The sequence below is a fragment of the Corvus moneduloides genome, chromosome 10, assembly GCF_009650955.1.
Source record: "Corvus moneduloides isolate bCorMon1 chromosome 10, bCorMon1.pri, whole genome shotgun sequence".
Classification (NCBI taxonomy): Eukaryota; Metazoa; Chordata; class Aves; order Passeriformes; family Corvidae; genus Corvus; species Corvus moneduloides.
In genome coordinates this window covers 9160385-9181966 of record NC_045485.1, presented here as the reverse complement: position 1 = coordinate 9181966, position 21582 = coordinate 9160385, and the positions used below count along the sequence as shown (strand labels likewise).

The window sequence follows — 21582 nt, the reverse complement described above, 5'->3', positions numbered from 1 at the left end:
TGAAGGGATGTTGAAATGCTTTTGTAATTCAAGGTACTAATAGTTTCTCCTGTTTAACACCAGGTTGTTCAGATGGTGTACTCCTGGAGAGGAGACATGAGCTAACCTTGGTAAACAGAGAGACAGTGAGATTTACTTTGAATTTAAAATTTCTAATACGCATTAATTAGCCTGTCTAAAGATCATTCCTTTAAGTGAGATGGTGAGTTCCTAAGAAACATTACTACTTCTTTGAGTAATTCTTGAATGGCTTCTTTAAGTAACCGCATATGAATAATTTCTTAAAAACCTAGAGACTTAAATACCATTTAACCTGAACAGTTTTTGCAGGCAGTGGTTGTCCATTACAAATCTAACTCTCAAGTGAAATTTCCTCCCCCTGCCTGCCAAATACTGTCTGTTATAACCTTTGTGTGTCATATATACTTAGCAAGGTGCTCAGGTGATTTTAAGATGCTTTCGCCTTCTATATGCAGTTGCTTTAACCCTGGGTGAAGATGGTGCAAACCCTAAAAATGACGCTAGGAGTCCAATGGTTTAGTTCAGAGGAAGTGGTTCAGTTCAGGTTCCTGGTGCTTGTATCCAACTTTCACATGCGCCCAGTGACTCCGAATCAGCAGGAAACACGCGACTGAATAATGCAGAACATGTCCCTGGATTAAATTAGAGGGAAACAAAAACGCTGACAAGTTTAGGCCTGTTGTTGCATTGTGTTTTAGGAGAAAACTTGTTGAGTAGCTCTAGGGATGCACTTAATGGGTGCTTAACCTCAGCTTTCCCAGATGCTGTGTTTATGATACTGACTTTGTCTGTGTTGTTTGAAATAGAAAAGGCTTAATGAGTGCAACAAATACCTCCTTTAAGTTGCAGATTCAAAAATACAGGAAATCAACCTGTTTAACAAGGGTGTTTAAAAAGCTTTCTTAATCTGAGAAGTGTATTACAGCAAACTGCACCAGTATTTGACACCAATAATTTAGCCAGTTTATCTGAAAATTGCTTCTATAAGAGATTCATGGCAGCAATAGAAATGTAAAAATGGAAACAAAATTTCAGATAGTTTCTAACGATGCTGAACAGAGAGCATTGCAGAACCTCTGACTGTAGATCTGGTCTTGTCTATTGCCTCATCTATTATTATTGTTTCCCAGCTTACAACTTCATAGCAGTGAAAATGGTTTTGTTGGGTTTTTTTTGGGTTTTTTTTGAAAGGGTTTACTGGACTTGAAGAGTAGGTTTGATCGCTTTCTTCAAGAATCTTTCAATAATGATCGGCTCTTCAAGCAGACAATTGCGGGTGACTTTGAGTACTTCCTCAACCTCAACTCCAGGTCTCCAGAGTACCTCTCATTATTTATTGATGATAAGCTGAAAAAGGGAGTCAAGGGAGTAAGTATAAATCAACTCAAAATATCATGCTTTTTGCTGTGTAAACTTGGATTGAATTAAACTAAGCTACTTTTCTAAGAATTATTTTTATATTAAGAGAAATGACAGTACTACCTTAAAAAGGTATGTATAACACATCTGAGCTCATAATACTTCAGATCTAAACTTACAGAAAAATCAGGCACAAGATCTGCGTGGCATGTCACCTCCCTCTTGAAGCAGCATACCTAAACTACTTCTAGCAGATGCTTCCTCAAAAAACAGTCGGGTTGTAGTAGATTCTGCAGCTCCCTTCTTTTGAAACCTTACATATAATTTCCTTAAATATATTTATAGTTTGGAAGCTGCTCTCAATATCTAATAATTTCTTTTGAAAATTAATTTGGTTAGGGAAAAGGGTTTGACTTCTCAGCTTTTTACTGTTTTTACATACCAGGGGTCTGTTACCGTATCTGTCATCTAAGTACGTCTGTTGCCTTCAGTCTTTGCTTCTTTCATGTAATTTTCTGAGGTACAGAACCCAGAACTGGACGGATGGTTCAGCTGAGGCTTCAGTTATTCTCAATAAAACTGAATATTAGAGCATGCAACTTACGCTTTGGTAATCAAATAATAAATTCTATTTTTTTATAAAACAAATAATCATTTTATTTGTTGTGGCACTAGATGGGCTTTGCAAAACAAATCTTAAAAGCTTTCATTCCAAATTAACTTTTCATACTCCTAATACTGATTTCTATCAGTGCTTTTTAAAACTTACACAGGAACTTTTAATGTATTTATCAAGGCATTCTACCCATTCAGTGTTTCCCTTCTCCCTTTCTCTTGCCTTTCCCTTCATTTTAGGTTTATTTCTTACTCCACTTTATTAAGTTTGTGCACTGTTCTTTCGGCTGTCAGTCATATGGTGAACCAGTTTTGTTGGCTACTGTTAGACCACCTGCTGCTATGAATTACTTTAAGTATGTAGGTTGTGTAAGACACTTGTGCTGGAAGATTAAAACCCAACAAATTATTTCTTTTACAGCTAACAGAGCAAGAAGTAGAAACTATATTGGATAAGGCAATGGTATTATTCAGGTTTATGCAAGAGAAAGATGTTTTTGAACGCTATTACAAGCAGCACTTGGCAAGAAGACTTCTCACAAACAAGAGTGTTTCAGATGACTCTGAGAAGAATATGATCTCCAAATTAAAGGTAAAACAGTACTTGCTTTCTTTTTAGGGGGTTTTCTCTTTATTTTTTATTTTACATAGATATGGTTCCTTCTGGTTTTACATGAGATGTATAGATAACATTAATCTTGATTGGTGCTAAATACAGAGTTGATTTTGAAAGCCTCAACCGAAAATGCAAAGGGTTTTTCCGAATATTTTCATTGAACTGAAAGGAAGGAAGTACTGAAAAGCCCCTGTGATGAGTGCAATCTAGAAAATAAAATCTTTTTGTACGTTTAAAACTTTTTCAATAATAGGACAACTGCAGTGACTGAATTTGAAGATAAGACTGTGTGTTATCCCAGGTTTTCTGTTATTCACAGTGCAATTTTATTATTGCTTGTGGTGTTGTTTTTTAGTTGCCTCCATCAGCAGACCGGTGATAATACTCAATTCCTTTTTGGTTAAGGAGTTTGGAAAAAAAATACCTTCATATCAGTCTCTAGAAACACATTTTCCTTAGCTGGTTAAATACCAAGAGATGGATTAAATAGACCAAGAGATGGAGAAGAAAGTAAAGCCTGAAGTTGAACAGACCTTAAAGGAAGTTCTATTGCAGCTTCTTCCTAAGTGGCATGACAAATAACTAGAGAACTTCTGAAGCAGAGGGATCCTAAAATCAAACTTCACTGATCCTTAATTTTTATGTTTATATTCTATCAGTGAGTGAAGCCTATTTGTATCAGATTTCTCCAAATTTCTCAGTATTAATTCTTTCTCAATTACCTCTCCACCACTTTTAGCCTGGTGATTCAGAAGGCACACATTTGGAAGATGAATCAGTGGACATGAAGGACCCTCTTAAGAACTGCTGAAGCTAACATGCTTCCTTTTCCATTGTATCACAGTATGGCTTAGAAATGGGCGCACAGTCCTGTATGTGCAACTGAAATGCATCAGCTTGTGCACATCTGCCTGTGTGCAGATGTCCCTGATTCTCACGAGGCCTAGGAATCTTGCTGGGTAACCTGCAGACAGCCTTCAAATGAAACAGTCCTAGGACAACAGGAGTTTCCTTCTGATATAAGTAGTGTTCATTTCCCTTTACAGTCTTGTGGTCAAAGCAAGTGGAAGTGTATGTCTTGATTTGATTAGCTTTCAGAGTTTTTTTAATATGATATAGAAAGCTAAAACAAAGATACAATAATGGAGAAAAGAGAAGGAAAGCAAGTTAAGAGCTGTGTAGGGTTAGATCTTTATATAAGATAGGAAACTTTTCTAAGATCTGAATGTAATGCAAATGGAAATTCCAGTAAAAGTACAGAAATGTAATTTTGGGGATTTATAAACTAGCTTTAGTCTTGTAGTTTGCCTATCAGAAGCTTTATTTTCATAGTGCTGGTACAACAAATTATTTTGTGTGATTTTAGACTGAATGTGGATGTCAATTCACGTCAAAACTGGAAGGAATGTTCAGGGACATGAGCATCTCAAACACAACGATGGATGAGTTTAGGCAACATCTTCAGGCGACAGGGGTAAGTGCTGGGGTCTGTGTGCATGTCCTTTAAGTTCAGTACAAACCCTGCACTTCTGTCCACGCTTGTGGTTTTTCATTTGTTCCTAAATGTGTGTGCCGAGAAGGACTTTGTCAGCTTGTGCAGATTGTTCCTTTTACTGTGTTTCTTATGTTATAAACTGTGTTAGCATTGCCTGAAATGCCAGAGTCGGTTCGGAGCTCGATCCACAGCTCGAGTAGCACCAGTTTCGTTCCGTAAAATCCGTGTGCCCAAAGGGCTGGGCCGTGGGTGTGCGGCTCAGCAGCTCTGCCGGACGGCACCGCCCGGCCGTGCCATGCTCCAGGGGCCAACTGCCAGCTGCCATGTGTGTTTCCCAAACCCCGCATTGCCAGCAAAGCCGTCTCGCTCCCATTCTTCAAAGTTAATCGCCAGTTGTGACGTGTGTTTTTTGCTAAGAGCAAGAAAAATACTGCATGCTGCAGGTATTTGCAAAGCACGCCATCTCATATTGAACTTTCCTGACACAATTAATGCCTTTGCTAAAAGCAAAACTGCCATTTTATTGCAAATTTCAAAATTCAGTTTTTCAAATTTTATTGCAAATTGTCAAATATGAATTTAGTTGTTTAATTAGAAAAAATTACACCTTCTTGTAAAAGTAGGCCTCTGGAATATTTTATGGAGACATCATTCTTTTTGAGATACCAATTTACTCTCTCTAAAACACTTTTTTTTTGTACTGATACTCAGCAGCTAACAGTATATAATAAGCAGCCAAGTAATTCCCTGTGTGCAGGTAGGCAGGGTCTGTACATCAAGTCTGTTTGAATTGGTTTCAGAAGTCTGAATGCCAAGAATATTTTCATGGATTTACTCTGTCCAATGTCCCTGGTTGTGCAAGGTGATATGAAATCTTTGCAGTCTTGAAGCAATTGGCTGAAATCCTCTTCATCAGCATACTGTGAATCATCATGAGTAGAACAGCAGCATGTTCTCTAAGTGGATTCAGAAGAGGAGAGGATGTGGATAAAGGTGTTTGTGGACAGGCACCTTTTACTACTGGTTTGTTTGGTTTCCTTGCTTTAGAGGCTAGTCATGTTTTGCTTCTGGAATGCTTGAAATATTAATTTCAATAAAAACTTGCTAGAGCATTCCCATTTTTTAGGTGTCATGCTAGACTTCAACATGCAGAGGGAAAGGGGATTGTGCTAAAGGTCCATGTACTTTACGTGACAGTCTTAAAATGAGTGAGTTAATAAATGATGTCTCTATCTTCTTTTTAGCTATGTACAGCTAAGAAGATGAATTTAAAATGTTAACAGATGTTCTGTTAGGCCTTATTTGAAACTTCACCTTTCTCTTGGCGAGACACCAGTTCATGTGATGGTTGCCTTTTGGTCAACCTAATCGTGTCCTTTTATAGAAATTTCTGAAGTTACTGTTTATGACAGAAGTACATGTGTTTCTATTAGTGTCAGTAATATTTGAGAGGAAATACAGGAAGATTTGGGCAATTTTGTTACTGTTAAATTGCTGGTGATACTGTGTTTTATATGAAATAGTTTGTTCTGCTCCGGTTTGAACAATTTGGGTACCTTGAATGTGTACAGTGCCTCCTAGAGGAGTCAGGCGTCTGCTTTTCTCTAAATAATCCTACCTGCAAAGTTTCCTGCTGGATCCTGTATCCTGAGATACAGGCTGTGCCAAGGTCTTTGTAGATGATTGGTTTGCTCTCAGGAAGTGGAAAGCTTAGCACCAGGAAAAGTCCAGGCTAATAGATTGAGAAATTTCTGCAATGTGTTCCTGGAACATTTGCTGGAGCTCTGTAAAGACTGGATCACTTCAGGGCACTTTCCACCAGTTCATGCTATTTTTATGCTGAAAAGATGTCCTATATAATAAAGTGCTTCCAAAACTTTTTCATGTCACCAACTGCTTAGTGCTCTTAATAATGTAAGGTGGGAGGCATTCTAAATTAATGCTGTGTTCTGGTCTGGCAAAGACCAAAAAATTTTGGGAAACAGTTGCCATCGCAGCTCAGATCCTTCAGTTCCAGATAAATATATTTTTTGTGTCCTCCTGTCTGCACTGATGGCCTTTTCCCACACTTTGGCTAAAGGAAGAAAACTGTTGAAGCTTGTTTAGGTTTTTCAGAAGTTTCCAGGACACAGTTGGTTGGTGCACACAGGCATTCAGTACACACAATACAAAAACTCTGCTGTAGTGCATGGGGATGCTACTCTGCTGTTGAATAGTGAAAGTTTCTGAGTTCAGGTGGCAGTTTTTGACCTTCTAAAACATAATATGCTCTATTTCTGTGTAGTGGATTTATATAAGTTGAATATTGTATACTTTGGTTTTTATTGTTCATAATGTGTGTTCTTTGAAGGTATTGGTTCTACCTCCTAGAGCTGAAAGCAGTCAGTTTTAAGCTTAAAAATACTCAGCTTAGTTGGGATACCTAGTGGGAATTATGCGTCACTGGTAGCCAGATCTTTACCGTCTGCCAACACATCTTTATAGATCAGCACTTCAGCTGGGGCATGTTTCCTCACCAGTGCTGCATATTCACAGTCAGGGCTGTCTTTAAGGAAAGAGGATAGGTGGGCTGTGTTAAAGTGAGTAACTGTTGGCATTGCAGTCCACAGGTAAGCTCTCTATGGTTCAACATCAGATATTCAGTATTTCCTCTCTACTTCCAGAGAGTACATTTAGAAAGAGTTACTTTGAAACTGACACATTTAGTGCAAACCAGCTTTATTGCATGTCATCAGAAAACCTATTTAGAAAGATTTGTTGCACATATTGTAAGTTCTGTTTATGATCACAGACATTTAGTTCTTGATTAAGAATTTATTTTGTTCAATTCTGTATGCTTTTAAATGCCAGAGGGGAATAATGTAGAGGATTTTTGCTGTACCATCTACTCTGACAGTGATAAATTAATTTATTTGTCTGGTTTTGTAAAAAGAATGTTGACAGCTACATCTGTTTCTTTCGTAGTTAGACAAAATTCCAAGCATTTTACACTGATATAGAAAAAGTGGTGAAACATGGTCTTGTTTTAAAATAGTGTATGTTTTCTTCCAATTACCCTTAGGTCTCATTAGGAGGTGTTGATCTCACAGTGCGTGTCCTCACAACAGGTTACTGGCCTACCCAGTCAGCCACACCAAAGTGCAACATCCCTCCAGCTCCCAGACATGCTTTTGAAATATTTAGAAGGTATGTATTAAAACAGATTTTTAGGTAGTTTCTTCTTTTGAGAAGAAACTTTTTAAACTTGCCTGTACAGATTTTTTTTTTTTCACGTGTACAGATTTTTTTAACAGTTTTACTGTTAAAGATGTGCTGACAAACTGCTCTTCTTTAGCTCATGTGAAAATTGGAGAATGCAATGCTTGATGTTTTGGGAGATTTTAAATAGAATTCTGGCAAAAGTTAATGTTTTGAAAAAGCGGAAGGTTATAAATGTTTTAAGAATGTCCTCAATAGCTCAAAAAGGCTATGTAACTTTTTAAAGGGATTTATTCTTCAATACAAAATGTGAACTATATATTATTTTCAATTCAATTCTATTACAGATTTTATTTAGCCAAACACAGTGGGCGACAGCTGACACTCCAGCATCACATGGGCTCTGCAGATCTCAATGCCACTTTCTATGGGCCTGTTAAAAAGGTAGGAAATCAAGATTATGTAAATATTGTATCTCTTTTTAAAAGTAAACAAATGCGTATTTTTTAGTAACTTCAGAATTCTGTAAAATAAAAGCAAGCCCATTGAGAATGTAAGGATGAGAAAAAGATGCCTTCCATCAGCCTTATAGTCTGATTCTTTCTTTGTAGCAGTTTTGCTTTGACTTTTTTCCCTCCCCCCGAATCTAATTTGAATGCATCGCTCAGCATTACTTGTAGAAAAGTAGTAAATGTGATCTTGAAGGGACCTCAATGGTTTGAGTGGTTTGGGTTTTTTGACTGGGTTTTTTTAGTCAAAAGTGAAAAGAAATTTGTTAGAGTTTTTTTGCTAAGCCAATTTCAGCCTGCTTTTCCTATGCAGAATGCAGTGTAGACAGCATTTTTTCAAAAACAAGATTCTAAGCAGAGTTTATATAACTACAATGCTTAATTTGTATGCATACAAGAAAGGAATTTCATAGTGATTAGACCAGTACTAAAATCCCATGTTACAACTAGTAATGGCATGATGCTTGGGAATGTAAGAGGCAATCCAAAACGAAAACAAAATTCTTATAACAAAGTATTAATAATAACATGCATTTGTGAGGATGTTGAAATTGTGTTTCTGTAGGATAAATATGTTGGTAATTTTAAGCACAAGAAAACTTGGAGGGTGGGCAAGTAGTGAAACAGGGGCCACAGAGGTGGTGGAGTCTCCATCCTTAGCAATGGTCAGTATTTGACTGGTGGCTGTAGATAGCCTGGCCTGGAGTGGTGGCTTGACCACAGGACCTCCAGATGAGCCTCCGACCTCAATCCTCCTGGCATTGTGAGGCAGCTACTGGAGGAACATCCTGGTTATGCCCCCAGGTGGTTGCTTTTCTGTCGCTTCTGTAGGCTGATCTCCTAGAGAAATTTTTCATAATTTAAGTTTCATCTTACCAGGATAAAACATTTTTGAGTTAAGAATAATCTAATAGTAGTTTTGGAATTTTAAAATAGGAAGATGGCTCAGAAGTTGGTGTAGGAGGTGCCCAAGTAACTGGCTCAAATACACGGAAGCACATATTGCAAGTCTCCACTTTCCAGATGACAATATTAATGCTATTTAACAACAGAGAAAAATACACATTTGAGGTAAGTGGTGTGGGTTTCTTACCTGATTCTAAATAACTGTTTTAGGCATTTTCTTGTCCTCTTTGAAGATCAGGTGCCTGTCATTCTATTTGAGTATGGATCAGGCCAATAAACGCAAGAAGCAGATCATTAGCAATGCACCTGGGAAGCAGTTCTAGGGGAGGAAATTATTTGGAAGCAGAAGGTTTCAGAAATGTTTGAGAATTGTGAGTGTGGTTGTTCTAGGCCATTGAGCTGTAGAAAAGCTGAAGTTGAAATGCAGTAGGTGGCTCCATTTCCTCATTTTGTCTTTGAGAAACTGGATTTAGAGGCCAAAGGGTGGAGAGGGGTTTGTATCCTGGCTTTCTGAATACCTAAGTAAAATTGGCAGGCTGGACTGAGCTGGAGGATGAATCAAAGAACTTTCAGCCCTTCTCTGAGCTGATCAGCCAGAAAGGACAGTGAAGGGTCTGGAGAGATTCTTAACAAGGAGACTAGAGGGGTGTTGCTGGGGAAGGCTGGCATGTCAGCTAAAAGATGATGATGAAGAAGAAGACCTTAGGAGTGGAGGAGTATCATGTGCTTTGTTGTGTGAACATTATATTGTTAATTTTAATTGATAGTTTTGTTTTAGACATTATCTTCTGTTTGAGAGGCCATTGGCAGCCTTGAAAAGTAGTATGGGTGCAGTTTGAAACAGAGTAGATTTCCAGGTTTTCTCATCTGCTCTTGACTGTGCTATGCATAGTAATCATTTGCCTTTTTGTTTGGATTGTGTTTTCAGCTTATTTGGCACACTTCTAGCTTGTTAATAAAGCAGTTTCTTTGAAATGGTCTCAGTAGTGATTAAAGAAGGCAGGATTTGATAAGAGATTATTAATAAACTACTGATAATTTAAACATTATTTTAGAACACAAAGTCCTGTGTGTTGTGAAATCTGTTGCAGGAGCATTACAGCTTTGAGTACTTTGCAGAATATTTGAGGGAGTGAAAACAAGGAGGGAGACTTTACGGCTCATTTTTTTTCTTGAAGCTGATTCTGAAATTGGGCTGGTGGCTGCCTTATTCCACCAAATTGCAGGCTTAATGAGTAGTAGAGCCTTACCCATCTATGAATAAATAACACTTGGTAGAGCAGGGAAAAATACAATTTTTAATACATGCTCTTAATTATACTTTATTTTACCAAGACCAGATGATAGAGAAATCTGTCCATTTGCTTTTAAGTTGTGTGTTTTGTTTATTTCTGGTTTGGGAGTTCTTAAGCTCTCCCTTTGTGTCCCGCTTGAACTAAAACATTAAGGAGGCATATTTGTGTTGTTTGGTTTCTTTGGTGAAGTGTGTGGGAGTTGTCTTTAACTCCAGCCAAGAAAGGTTATGAAAACTTTGGAGGAGAAGGAATTTTATCTTTGTTCATTGATTATTGAATACCCTGATTAACTGCTGAGTGCTGGGCAACCGTTCCTTCTCTGTTGTGTCAAACTAGTGCTTTCAGTGCAGCAGAGCATGTGAGCTGACTTGTGTGTGCTTGTGTATCCTAAAACTGTCTGATACGTAAGTGTTTCTGCAGATTCACAGCTCAACAGATTCATTTGAAGTTGCCTTCGCAGCTGAACAGACTTTGCTGTTTTATTTTGCATTCAGTGTGATTATCGATTGTAAACTTGATAAGATCCTCATAATAATCCTAATAGCCATTAGGCCATGTGATTGAAGAAAAAATGGGATACTGATAATGCAAAAATTATCCATAAAATGTTATGGAAACTTTAAAGATTGTTGCATAAAAAAAATTCTTCACAATAAATATATGAATTTATTGTATTACTGTACAGCAACATTTTATTTGTATATGCAAAATAACTGTTGGCCACATAGGCTAATGCTGCTGAAGTGGAAGAGGAATGACCTTCATTCAAGCCTTCAAAGAATGCTAATTTTTTTCTAAGAATTCAATTCTTCTAATCAAGTCTCATGTAATAACATATTTTTCAGTTGATTTACATTGCAGCTCAGTATTTTAAAAGGTGAAATGCACACTTTTTGTAATAACATGAGAAATAAGGGTGGTTCTTTATGTTTAACAAATAAGAAATACAAATGTGACTGTAGTAGAAGTTAGTTTGTGGAATAATTCCACAAAAGTGAGAGATTAGAACTGTAAATTAGGCTACCTGTTTCATCTTTTACTGATGTCTGCTTTGGAAGGCACACAAGTTGAAGTCTGTAAATAAAACTAAAAATACTTTTTATTATTTCAACAAAATGACAAAATTCTTTTCCTTCTGATTTTTCTGCACATTTTGATTCTGTTTTCTTGTGTAGAACTGACAGAGTTCATACCTAGAATGATCTCTTTTGTAGCCTCCAGATAGAGCTCACTTGGTAATATTTTAGCACTGAGATTGTGTAATCAACACTACTCCTGTGCATGAATCTAATGTGGCCTTTAAAATAAGGCATTCTTGGAGATGGGGAAGAAATGCACATTTCTCACTGCTACATCAAATATCTTCAGAAAAATATGTTTAGGAAAACTTTATGCTACAGGCTGAAGGAAACAGCACAGGAACATCTGTTATCCCCATTTACATTCATAACCTTTTTTTTTTTTTATTCAGCTCGAAATTTTTGGCTCCTTCTGAGGCAGCATATTGCAGTACAGTTCTTTGTGGTCCTTACTTTAATGCTGGCTTATAAATTCTAAAAGTGAAATGGTTTGAGTGCGTTCATGGCTCAGCTGGAATGCTGCAGAGTGAAGTACAATAGCAGATACACAGTGGTTTATATAAGGATGGGTAGCATGAAACCCCACTCAATTTTCCTTTTGGCTCTTTATTTCATTTTTGTTAAAAGCAGAGTATATATATGGCCTTGTAGAACTGATTCAGTTTTGAAAGGATTAATTTTAATTGTTGAGCAAAAGTCAAAGTTTGGCAATCTGCACGTCACTGGCATTACATCATTAATGAGCTGGGGTTGGTTTGTAGCCTTTAAGGCTTTACATTTATATAAGCTCTGAAACCTGGCACCTTCCCTTGGTTTCTTAAATTTTATGCTGATCAGTCCATTTCAGAAAGACTTTTTTGTTGTGACCATGTAAAGGATTATAGCTTCTTGGGATATTTTTTTAATGCTACTTTGTGCTGAATCTAAAAAAAAAAGTATGAAGGTGACAGCTGTGTTTTAAATAAAACAGCAAAGGAAGAAATAGTAACTTTCTATGAGCAGCTTGGGAAGAGACATTTTGATACTAGCAAATAGTTAAAATATGTGGATATTCACAATTTATTTCAAATATGTAAGTATTTCTGAGTGCATTATGCTAAGAATACTCTTAAGACCATTTTAGTATTTCCAAATCAGCTCTAAGCAGGAGGTACCAAAAATTCTGAATTTTTAAAATTTTGGACTTAGTGATTTTATTCTTTTTACCTCGTTCCAGTTAACTTGACCTTATGTCAAAAACAGTTTCAGAGTCAACACTCTGTGTGTAGTGTTTGGTCGAGTTGAAAAATAATGCCTATTTTGTCTGAGCCTTGGCATCACAGAGAAATTATTTTTATTGCATGTTGTCCGTGGTGGATGACAACAGAAAAGTGGCTGTTTTTTCTGGGTTGATTTAGAAAATTTAGAAAAAAAATTCTTGAGTATACTCAAGAAATAACATTATCTGATAGAATTTAGTTTGATTTTTCTGGTCACTCTTTAAAGAACTTGTTAAAAGTTCTTTATAGTTCTTTACGGATCTTAGCATTTTGATCACTTGGAGTTGTTACTGCTCTTTTTAACTTAAGGTCATCACATGGACTTGTGTGCCATGAGAATCAGGAATTTATGGGGACAGTGTAAGGGCTTGATACTGCCCTTGGAACCAAAGCTGGGGAAGCTGAGACAGTATTTGCTCTTGTGGACAGCTGCATGTCTGCGAGGTTTGTTTTTTCTCTTTAGCAGCTATGAGTCCCTCAAGAGTCTGAATGGGAATGTGAAATCAGAAGTGTCTGCAGTTTCCTCAGGCTAGAAAAAGGAAGAAAAGAGATGAGGAAAAATGAACTTTTACTGAATGGGAGCTCAGTAAACACTTTAGGTCTGAGAGAGCAACATAGTTGGCCTCCTAGAGCATATTAAAGCATCATTCTGCATCCAGTGTAATTTATTTACTAGCTCATGACCACTGGTGACTTGCCTAACATCCATTTCTCAGCTGACTCTTAAGAACACTGACAGAGGTGCACCAGGTTATGTACATGTTTTTACAAACAGTCTTCAAAGTTCGTATGTTTGCTGCACTATAATGGGGTCTTTTTGTATTTCACCTGGAGAAGTCCTAGCGAAAGGCATCTGGGCTGTAAATAAGTTGAGTTATTTAGAAAGGAAGTATGATGAATCTAGAGTATTTCTATGCTACAGTGAAACCAGACATTGTTTGCTCTATTTGTAAAGATCTTCTTTTCAACAGCATGGCTGAATGCAAAAGCATTTGTGCAGCTCTTGGTCAGGAATGGTCATGAACGTCATGGATGTTTTCCATACTGAGTTAGTCAGAAGGTTTGGTTTCACCCTGTTCAACAAACCTCGGAAACAGTTAACAAATCCTTTCAGCCCTCTCAGAAATTGCAGGGAAATGGAACAGCTGATTATTCATTCTTCTCCTTTCAGCTTATGGCATTGTTCATTTGACAGAATTCACTGTCTGTGCACTGACCCAGGTGGATCATTTTGCACAGTACCAACTGAGACCTTGCTGCTGAATGAGTTCTTACCCTTCAAGTGCCACAACTGTCACAGTATTACTTTTTTAAGCAGTCCCTGATGTTGTTTGCAGCAGGTGATACTTGTGCCACAGCCATAAGCTAACTAAGTATTCTTCTTCAGGAAATTCAACAAGAAACTGATATCCCCGAAAGAGAACTGGTTAGAGCCCTACAGTCCCTTGCATGTGGCAAACCAACACAACGTGTTCTCACAAAAGAGCCTAAATCAAAAGAAATAGAAAATGGTCATATATTTACAGTGAACGATCAGTTCACATCTAAACTACACAGAGTCAAGATTCAGACGGGTAAGTGAGCTTTATATTCTACTCTCTTGCAGTCCCAAAACTGCCTTAAAACTTTCAAATTATCTTTTACAGGTTTGATGTCCATAGAAGTGAAAGGAAGAGAGATTTTTTTTTTTTTTGATGATTAGTTGCATCAAAATGAAAATTCAAATACCAAGAAAAATGTGGAAGTCAGTTAAGCCTTTTACTTTACAAAATTTGTAATTATCTCTTACAGGAAATACTGAAAGAAAAATAAAATTCAAATTAAATAATAAAATGAAAAATAAGCTACTGATTGATTCAGAAATAGGAAAATTGCCTCATAAGTTGCTGTACTGCTGTGAAATGAGTGATGTTTTTAGCCCATGATACAACAGCCATTTTCAAGTACCAGGTAGCTTATAATGGTTTTGGGCAATGATTTGGGCTGAACAAATAAGGGAAGCGAAGTGTATAATACCACTTCATTAGTTTATGGAAGTGCTGGTGCTTGTGCCTGTAAGCAGATTTGAGTACTGTTCAAATTTTAACATAGTAGTAATTAAATAACAGTTTGTTATCTTGTCAGTTGCTATCAAAATATACCAGAAAGTGTTAATATGTTCTTGTAGCTGGTTTTCATTTAAAAAAAAACATCGACTTTGAGAATGTCAAAACTCACAAAAATATAACTTGATGTCTAGATGAAATAAATAGTGAAGCTAACACACAATGAAATAATTGTTAATTTTGCTAACATTATTTACATTCTCCATTTTCTTTAAGTTGCTGCCAAACAAGGAGAATCTGATCCAGAAAGGAAAGAAACAAGGCAGAAGGTAGATGATGACAGAAAACATGAGATAGAAGCTGCTATAGTTCGGATAATGAAATCTAGAAAGAAGATGCAACACAACGTGCTAGTAGCAGAGGTATGCTTGTACAGAGGTTGCTTTTGCTAGTAACTCATCAAAGTTACACAGCTCTCGCTAACATGATGCTGAAAGGCTTTTGAGGGATGCTGTATTTAACCCATCCATTCTTTTCTCCCTGTCTGAAGACACACCTAAATCCTTACCCTTCACTTTAGGATGTACTCACAGGATATCTAATTTTCCTTCCTACTTTTAGTGCTGTTATGATGTTAAATTCCTTGAAAAGCAAACCACTGTGCTTAACATTATTTTCTGCTTTGATCTTGTTACTGACTCTTGGGTCCAGGTTTGAGAGATTTGAGTTCTTAGCAGACAAACAGTCCTGCTGCTCTTCACTCCTAAGCTCACACAGCTCCAGGACGTTACACGTTTTGCACTCCTGAACTCCCTTAGAGCTGTGAAATTGGGAGCAATCTCAGGTTGTGACCATGCCTCTGTAGAGCTTTGAATCATACCCCAACATGAGCAAGCAAGTGGAGGGATGGTCAGAAGCCTGCAGGCTGCTTTTTATGCTTCATAGTTGTCACCATCTCTGTCTTAATACATTTTTCTGTTTGTTGTGTTCTGTTAGGATGCTTCAAGATCTTACTTGTGCTGTGATCTCATATTGTCGGGTTTTATTTTGTTTTAGGTAACTCAGCAGCTGAAGGCCCGATTCTTACCAAGTCCAGTTGTTATTAAAAAGCGTATTGAAGGACTTATTGAGAGAGAATATTTGGCACGAACACCTGAGGATCGCAAAGTATACACTTACGTAGCATAAAATGCGTTCAGAAAATTTGATTTATTCTTGGACTATACTCTTCGCATGAACTGGGAAGTTCTTTTAAATCATTAATATTAAGACGACCATCTTCTCTATTAAATTACAATACATGTTCTAGACCATTCAGATCAAGCCTTTTACTCCTTTTGAGAGTTTTTGACATGAATTAATTGAGCTTCAGGCTTTTCAACGTTATCCCTGTAGAGATCATCCTTACAATTCTTCGGGAAATGTGAATGTGCCGCGTTTGTTTTCAATACTGTATGAAAACAGAGAAATAAAAATGACTTTAGAAAATACAGCTCATTTAAAAAAATAAATTTGTTGGAATTTCATTTCCCCAGATCTTCAGTGTTGATGTAAATGTGTTTCTGTAGTGTTGCTTAGCACTTCGCGCATTGTATAAGTTGGGTTTAAAAGAAACCACAAGTGGTAAGGCAAAATTCCCACTTATCTTGCTCTGCTTCAAATGTTTCTTTAACTAGACATGTTTAATTTAAATACTTGCTAATAATTTTTTGAAGACCCGAGAAGACAACTTGAGCATGTTTCACTCTTCCAGTTGCACTCACTGTTCCAACAACATGAATCAGGAACTTCTGGGGGCTCAGAAAAGACCGTAATAATTTTGGCTTTCCCTTCTGTAATTTGAGTTCTTCTAAATTAAACTCTATATTGATTAGGTTTGTTCTGGTTTCTTTATAGGAAAAAGGACAAGATTTTAGTGTGTATAAACTGTATAATAATTTTTGCTGTTGTACTCACTGCTGATGGTGGATTGTACAGGGCGATGTTTTTATTTCACTAAATGTAGACAAAATAAATTTAAAATAAATGGACTTAGTGTACACAAACAACTAACTCAAGTGTGTTAGAGTACAGGGTTGACAATCTTTTGGAACTAAATACTGTCCCCTGGGGAAATGTACTGGGATTATATTTTGTTAATAAACATCATAGATGGATCTGTAGCCCCAGGGCTCCCCATCATAAGTGCATATTTCAGGAGATTAAAGTGAAGTCAGCATGCACTATTTGTTTTTAAAAATGCATTTTAAACATGCAATAAAAAATTGTTACTGTAATGAAATTTTTAGTTCTTACCCTGGAACTTTTTTCTTCTTGACAGTATGCTGCAAAAATAGATTAAAAATAGCACTTTGGTGGCATCATTCTTCTCACAGTTAGAAATTTTTGAGTGTGCATTGTACTGCAGTTTTTATTAAACCATATTTCTGGCATTCCAGTGCATATATTCCCTGGTTTCCTGGCCATAACTATCTTTCTGCTTTAATTCAAGACAGTATTTTTGTCTTGGTTCACATTACTGTCACCCATAGATCTTGAAAAATATAGTTGGGATGGGCTTTCCAATATGTAGAGCTGGAACTGAAGCAAAAAAAAAAAGCTCGGTTGTAGAGCATTTCGGTTCTGCCACAGCAGTTCTCGATGGGCTGTACTGAACAAGTGCATGGTACTGGTGCAATGGTCCACTGTGACTGGAGAGTATTTCTCATAACGTGTCCACACTTCTATCTCTCTCCAGCCTGTTAGGCTACAAATCCTGGCTATTGTTCAAGAGCGTAGGATCTATCTTCTAAAGAGAGGGACTGGAATTAGGATGAGATTTTAGCTTGACTATTTGGAAGCTTTTTTAAATGAAGCTTTAAATTTACTGCACACCCCCAACACACCTACACACACACAGTAGTTTTTTGAATCAGCAGAAGGCGGTGGTGGCTGAAGAACTTTCTTGCCCTTGTCCATCAAGAATTCAGCCCCAAGAGAAATGAGCTGGGCCACTGGTCCTTCTGAAAAGGTGTTTGCTGGCTGTTACTAAAGCACCTCTGTCTCTGCACAGTGTATGCAAATCTTCAGTAGAAATGTGGTTATTGTTTAGCCATACAACAGTACTAAATACAGGCTGGAGCTGATTTGGAGGTTTGATTTTGTTCAAAGTCATCAGAAACATCTTTCTCAAAATATAAATCGCTCTTCCATGTACCAGTATGAAGGTTTTCTTTTATGCATAACTTACTCTTTATTAGCATGAATGTTGTGATACTGCATGTTAATGCTTTCCCATGTGCTTTGCTGGGAGAAATGGGTTCAAGTCCTTTTACCTGTGAAGTCTACAGAGCCATGAGTGTTGTGATTTGGGACAGGAGGTCTTTGTCCTTTGCTTTGCCTCTGTACTTCTGTTGTGCATCATCTGAAGTTTCTTTCTTCTGGTGGCTTTTGGAAGCTCTGAGGCTGAGTGTTACATGAATGACTGTATAGTTAGGTGTTGAAAAGTGTGTTTTTAAAAGCTATGTGGGCAAGAGTTTTTGCCAGAAGAACAGCAGGCGGTGATGGCTATCTTCAGTAGCAAATATTAAGAGCATATTTTCCATTTTACTAGAATTTTGAAGACACTATTCAGGAAGGGATTTCTGCTGAAGTCAGATTTTTAAAATATGCCCTTTACCATTGAACAGTGAGGTAGAGGATTGAAAAATGGAGACTATGAAAAATTTTGTCAGAACAAGACATCACTAGAACACTGCGTAAGGTGAGTTTGATGTTTACACATTTGTACGTTAATGGGATTCCATTTACGATCTATAGTAGAATTCTGCTGTGCCTTATCTAATTTCATTTCTCTTTCTCAATTTCTACTTAAAGCTTCTTTGTAATTTTGTTAAAATTTCATTTGTAGGATTGTAGTTAAATGTGTGAGTGCAATTAATAAGTTTGGTTTGTTTGCATTAATGTGCAGCTAAATGCAGTAACAGGACTTAGTAAACATGGAGTTTAATACTTTGGAATTTTTTAAATTAAAAGTAGGGTTTGAGTTTTATAGCTGTTTAAAGATGTGTAGGCATGTACTTTCCCTGTACACAAGTTTATTTAAAAGGATTGAGAGTATGCCTCATTTACCATCATAACAAATATAATCCTATGGATCCCTGGTGCAGTTCTTGCTCTTTTCCATGTTAGCTACCTTTACAGCTTTGATTTACTCTTTGTGTCTCCTAGAATTAGTCCATACAATTTTCCCACTGGCTACAGAATAAATGAATGCCAAGCAGACCAAGTCTGTGATGCTAAGCTACTCCTGAATGCAATGTCTTTCCTCATCCCTTTTTCCAAGGACAAACTGCTCTGTCAACCCTAAAGCTTCCAAGGCAACACTATTTGTTGTCCTTGCCACTGCTCATTGAGAATGAGCCACTGGTGTCAGATTTACTTTGCCTGTGGAAACAGAAGCCTTGCACTAAATGTGCTGAATGACTGAAGTATTTTTATTTACATGTATTGCAATCAAATTGTATAGTACCTGATGGGTGGCACTTTCATATATATATATATATATATATATATACACAGTAATAGAGCCTGTCATAATGGATAATTTTGGGGATAAGCTTGCACAGAGATGGAGTTCCCATCTTTTCAAAAGTAGCAAAAACTGGAACTGCTTATGGCCTCTGCATGTCCAAAACTGGCCAGAACCTCCATAGCTCAATCAAACCCTTTGGCTCTGCTTTGTTCCTCATGATGCTTAGCGGTGAGCTGGGCTCTGATCCTGAGCTCCCCCTTCCATAGAGCCCTGTGCTTTAGGGCAAGGGTTTGGCAGCCTAGAACTGGACTCAGTAGTGTGCACAGCTGGTAACAGGCATCATCTTGTGTGTGTCTGGGCCAAAGTTGAGTTTCTGTTGATACTCATTTTGATACATTGGACAGTAAATGTAATAACCATTGTGCTCAGTCTGAAGTGTGAGTTTTAATGGCTCCTCTGTCCTCTGGAATGTGTCATATGAAAAGATTGTAAGATGCAGAACTTATATATCCATCCAACTGAAAGCTGGATAAAAGTACAGGACAATAGTTCACCTACTTTTCTGTCCTTCACTGTGCAAGGAAGTGTTCATATATTGTGCCCACAAACTGCATTTAATATTCTGAATCTTTCAGCTGTGGTTCATGTTTGGTGTAACAGTATGGACATGGCTGGACCTCTTGCCCCAGGACAGTGCTTTTTGTGCTGGCATTAGTGTGTGTCAACTGTATAAACAACCTCCTTTCTGCTCTTCCTTTCTTCAAAACTGGAGCTTTCCTGGGGAGTAAGTCCATGGGAGCTAATGCATTCAGTAGCACTGAGATGAACACAGAGTTTATGGGTAGGAAAAGAAATAACATTTGAACATACATCAGTGATGTTTTGTTAATTATTCTTTCTCCTGCGGTTCAAAACTTAACTTTTATCCCAGATACAACAGATGCAGCGGAACCCTCCGATCTTAGAGCTGCTCTCTTCCTCCTGTGTGAACATCGTGCTGCTGCGGTTCACTTCATTTGTGTGCTGTATTCTTCAAATCCTGTCAGAGCAGTGATGTTTGGTCTGTCAGAAGCTGAAGCTGAAGCAAAGGTGGTGCAGGATGTGGTGCATGCTCAGGGGAGAAATGTCTACGTAGCCGAGTGAGGTGTGTTTGCTCCACAGGGCTGTTGGCTGTCATCATGCCGGCTGCCTTGCGGGGAGGCAGCTGCATCTCGGGAGAGCAACGGAGGGCTGGAGCAAAACTTGTTCTGAGATTGTGCTGAGCTTTATGGGGCAGAGGGTGCAAAATGCGGGATTAGTAACTTGTATTCACTACGTATAGACGTTAACCTGTGCTGGTAGCTTCGGGCATCCTGGGGGACTGCCAGCAAGAAACGTGTACTACTGGGGGTGCGGAGTGTGCAGTACAGACCTGCTCTGAACATCCGAAGGCGGGAGCCGGGGCAGCCGAGCCGGGCGTGTCCCGGGCAGTGACCTCACCTGCCTTCTGGTCTCACAGGGCTTCCCAGTCTTTCCCTTTCCCTTTTCTTTCTCCCCCTTTCTTTTCTTCTCCTTTCCTTGACTGAAGCTATGTTAAGCACCCAGTAGCGCCTTTAACAAGGTGTTCCTGCAGGTTGTGTCTCAAAACTTTTGAGATTGTGTTTTGGAATAGCATGGAGTGACAGGAAAAGCAACTTCCCATGTAGCATAAAATGTTTGAGGTGAATGAGGACTGAGAGTTACATACACAGCACCAGATGATGAAACAAAACACTGTTAGATCTGCAAATTGAATCTGAAAATCACGACTTTTTAATGTAGTCATGGGACATCATCTTTTTAAGTTATAATGCCAGATTTTATTTCTTGAATATGTTTCTTAGAAGCTGAAAAAACTTTGAGATTTCCACAGGCCACAGAAGGATGTGGATTAGTTTGCAGTGACACATATATTTGTTATGTTTATTATTTATTATTTATTTCTCCCTTACTGTAACCTCTTCTTTAGATAAGTGTGGCACCATTGGAGTGACTTAATGAGATTTAGCATGTACTGAGAGTCTTGCACATCCTGAACTTGGAGTGGGTTTCAAGAAGTGAACAGAAAAATACTAACAACTGTCTAGGCTAAAATCCTGGTGCCTTGAGCTCTGTTGTTCCAGAAGCTGATGTGCAGTTATGTGATATGACAGGACCTGGGCTCACTGGTTGTTACTTGTATAAGGAAACAGGTATTGTGGAAATCAGGGAGGGATTTTGCCCTCCCAAAATGAGTATTACTGGAAATCTTGGAAACAGGGTATTTCCTGTGCATGTTTCATGTTCTTTGAGTGATGAAATTTGATAATGAACTCTGATTTTTCAGTTGTATAGAAGTTGGATAAAGTGCTTCCAGCCCCTGTTTATGAATAGCATTCATAACTTTAGCAATCCTGTTCTTGGGAGGAAAAATTCACAATAAGAACTCCTGAAGTCCTCAAAGTGATGCCACATCAGAGCCTGGTGGTGCCTTACTATGGCTTTTGAGTTCATGTGCAGATTTTCCTTTGCAAAGTTACCAGCATACGCCCCAAATCCAAATAATGCCTGAGTTTCCTAGACCTTGAGAACCACTTCTGCTAATATTTGTTGGCTGTTTGGATCTTGCTTCTTTTGAAATTCTGTTAAAGAAGAGACTAATAATCTCCTGCAGC

The 21582-nt window shown here is 37.9% G+C and overlaps 1 protein-coding gene across 1 annotated transcript in view; it reads left to right on the top strand.

Moving 5' to 3' along the window:
- Positions 1–16678, top strand: part of CUL3 (cullin 3) — a 56209-nt gene extending 39531 nt beyond the window's left edge. Inside the window, exons 8-16 of the mRNA XM_032119457.1 lie at positions 1213–1389; positions 2417–2587; positions 3978–4085; positions 7168–7292; positions 7652–7748; positions 8750–8884; positions 13740–13926; positions 14674–14819; positions 15454–16678. Of these exons, the coding sequence (XP_031975348.1) occupies positions 1213–1389; positions 2417–2587; positions 3978–4085; positions 7168–7292; positions 7652–7748; positions 8750–8884; positions 13740–13926; positions 14674–14819; positions 15454–15585 (1278 nt within the window). The 3' untranslated portion in view covers positions 15586–16678. The remainder of the gene's footprint in view (positions 1–1212; positions 1390–2416; positions 2588–3977; positions 4086–7167; positions 7293–7651; positions 7749–8749; positions 8885–13739; positions 13927–14673; positions 14820–15453) is intronic.
- The last annotated feature ends 4904 nt before the right edge of the window (positions 16679–21582 follow it).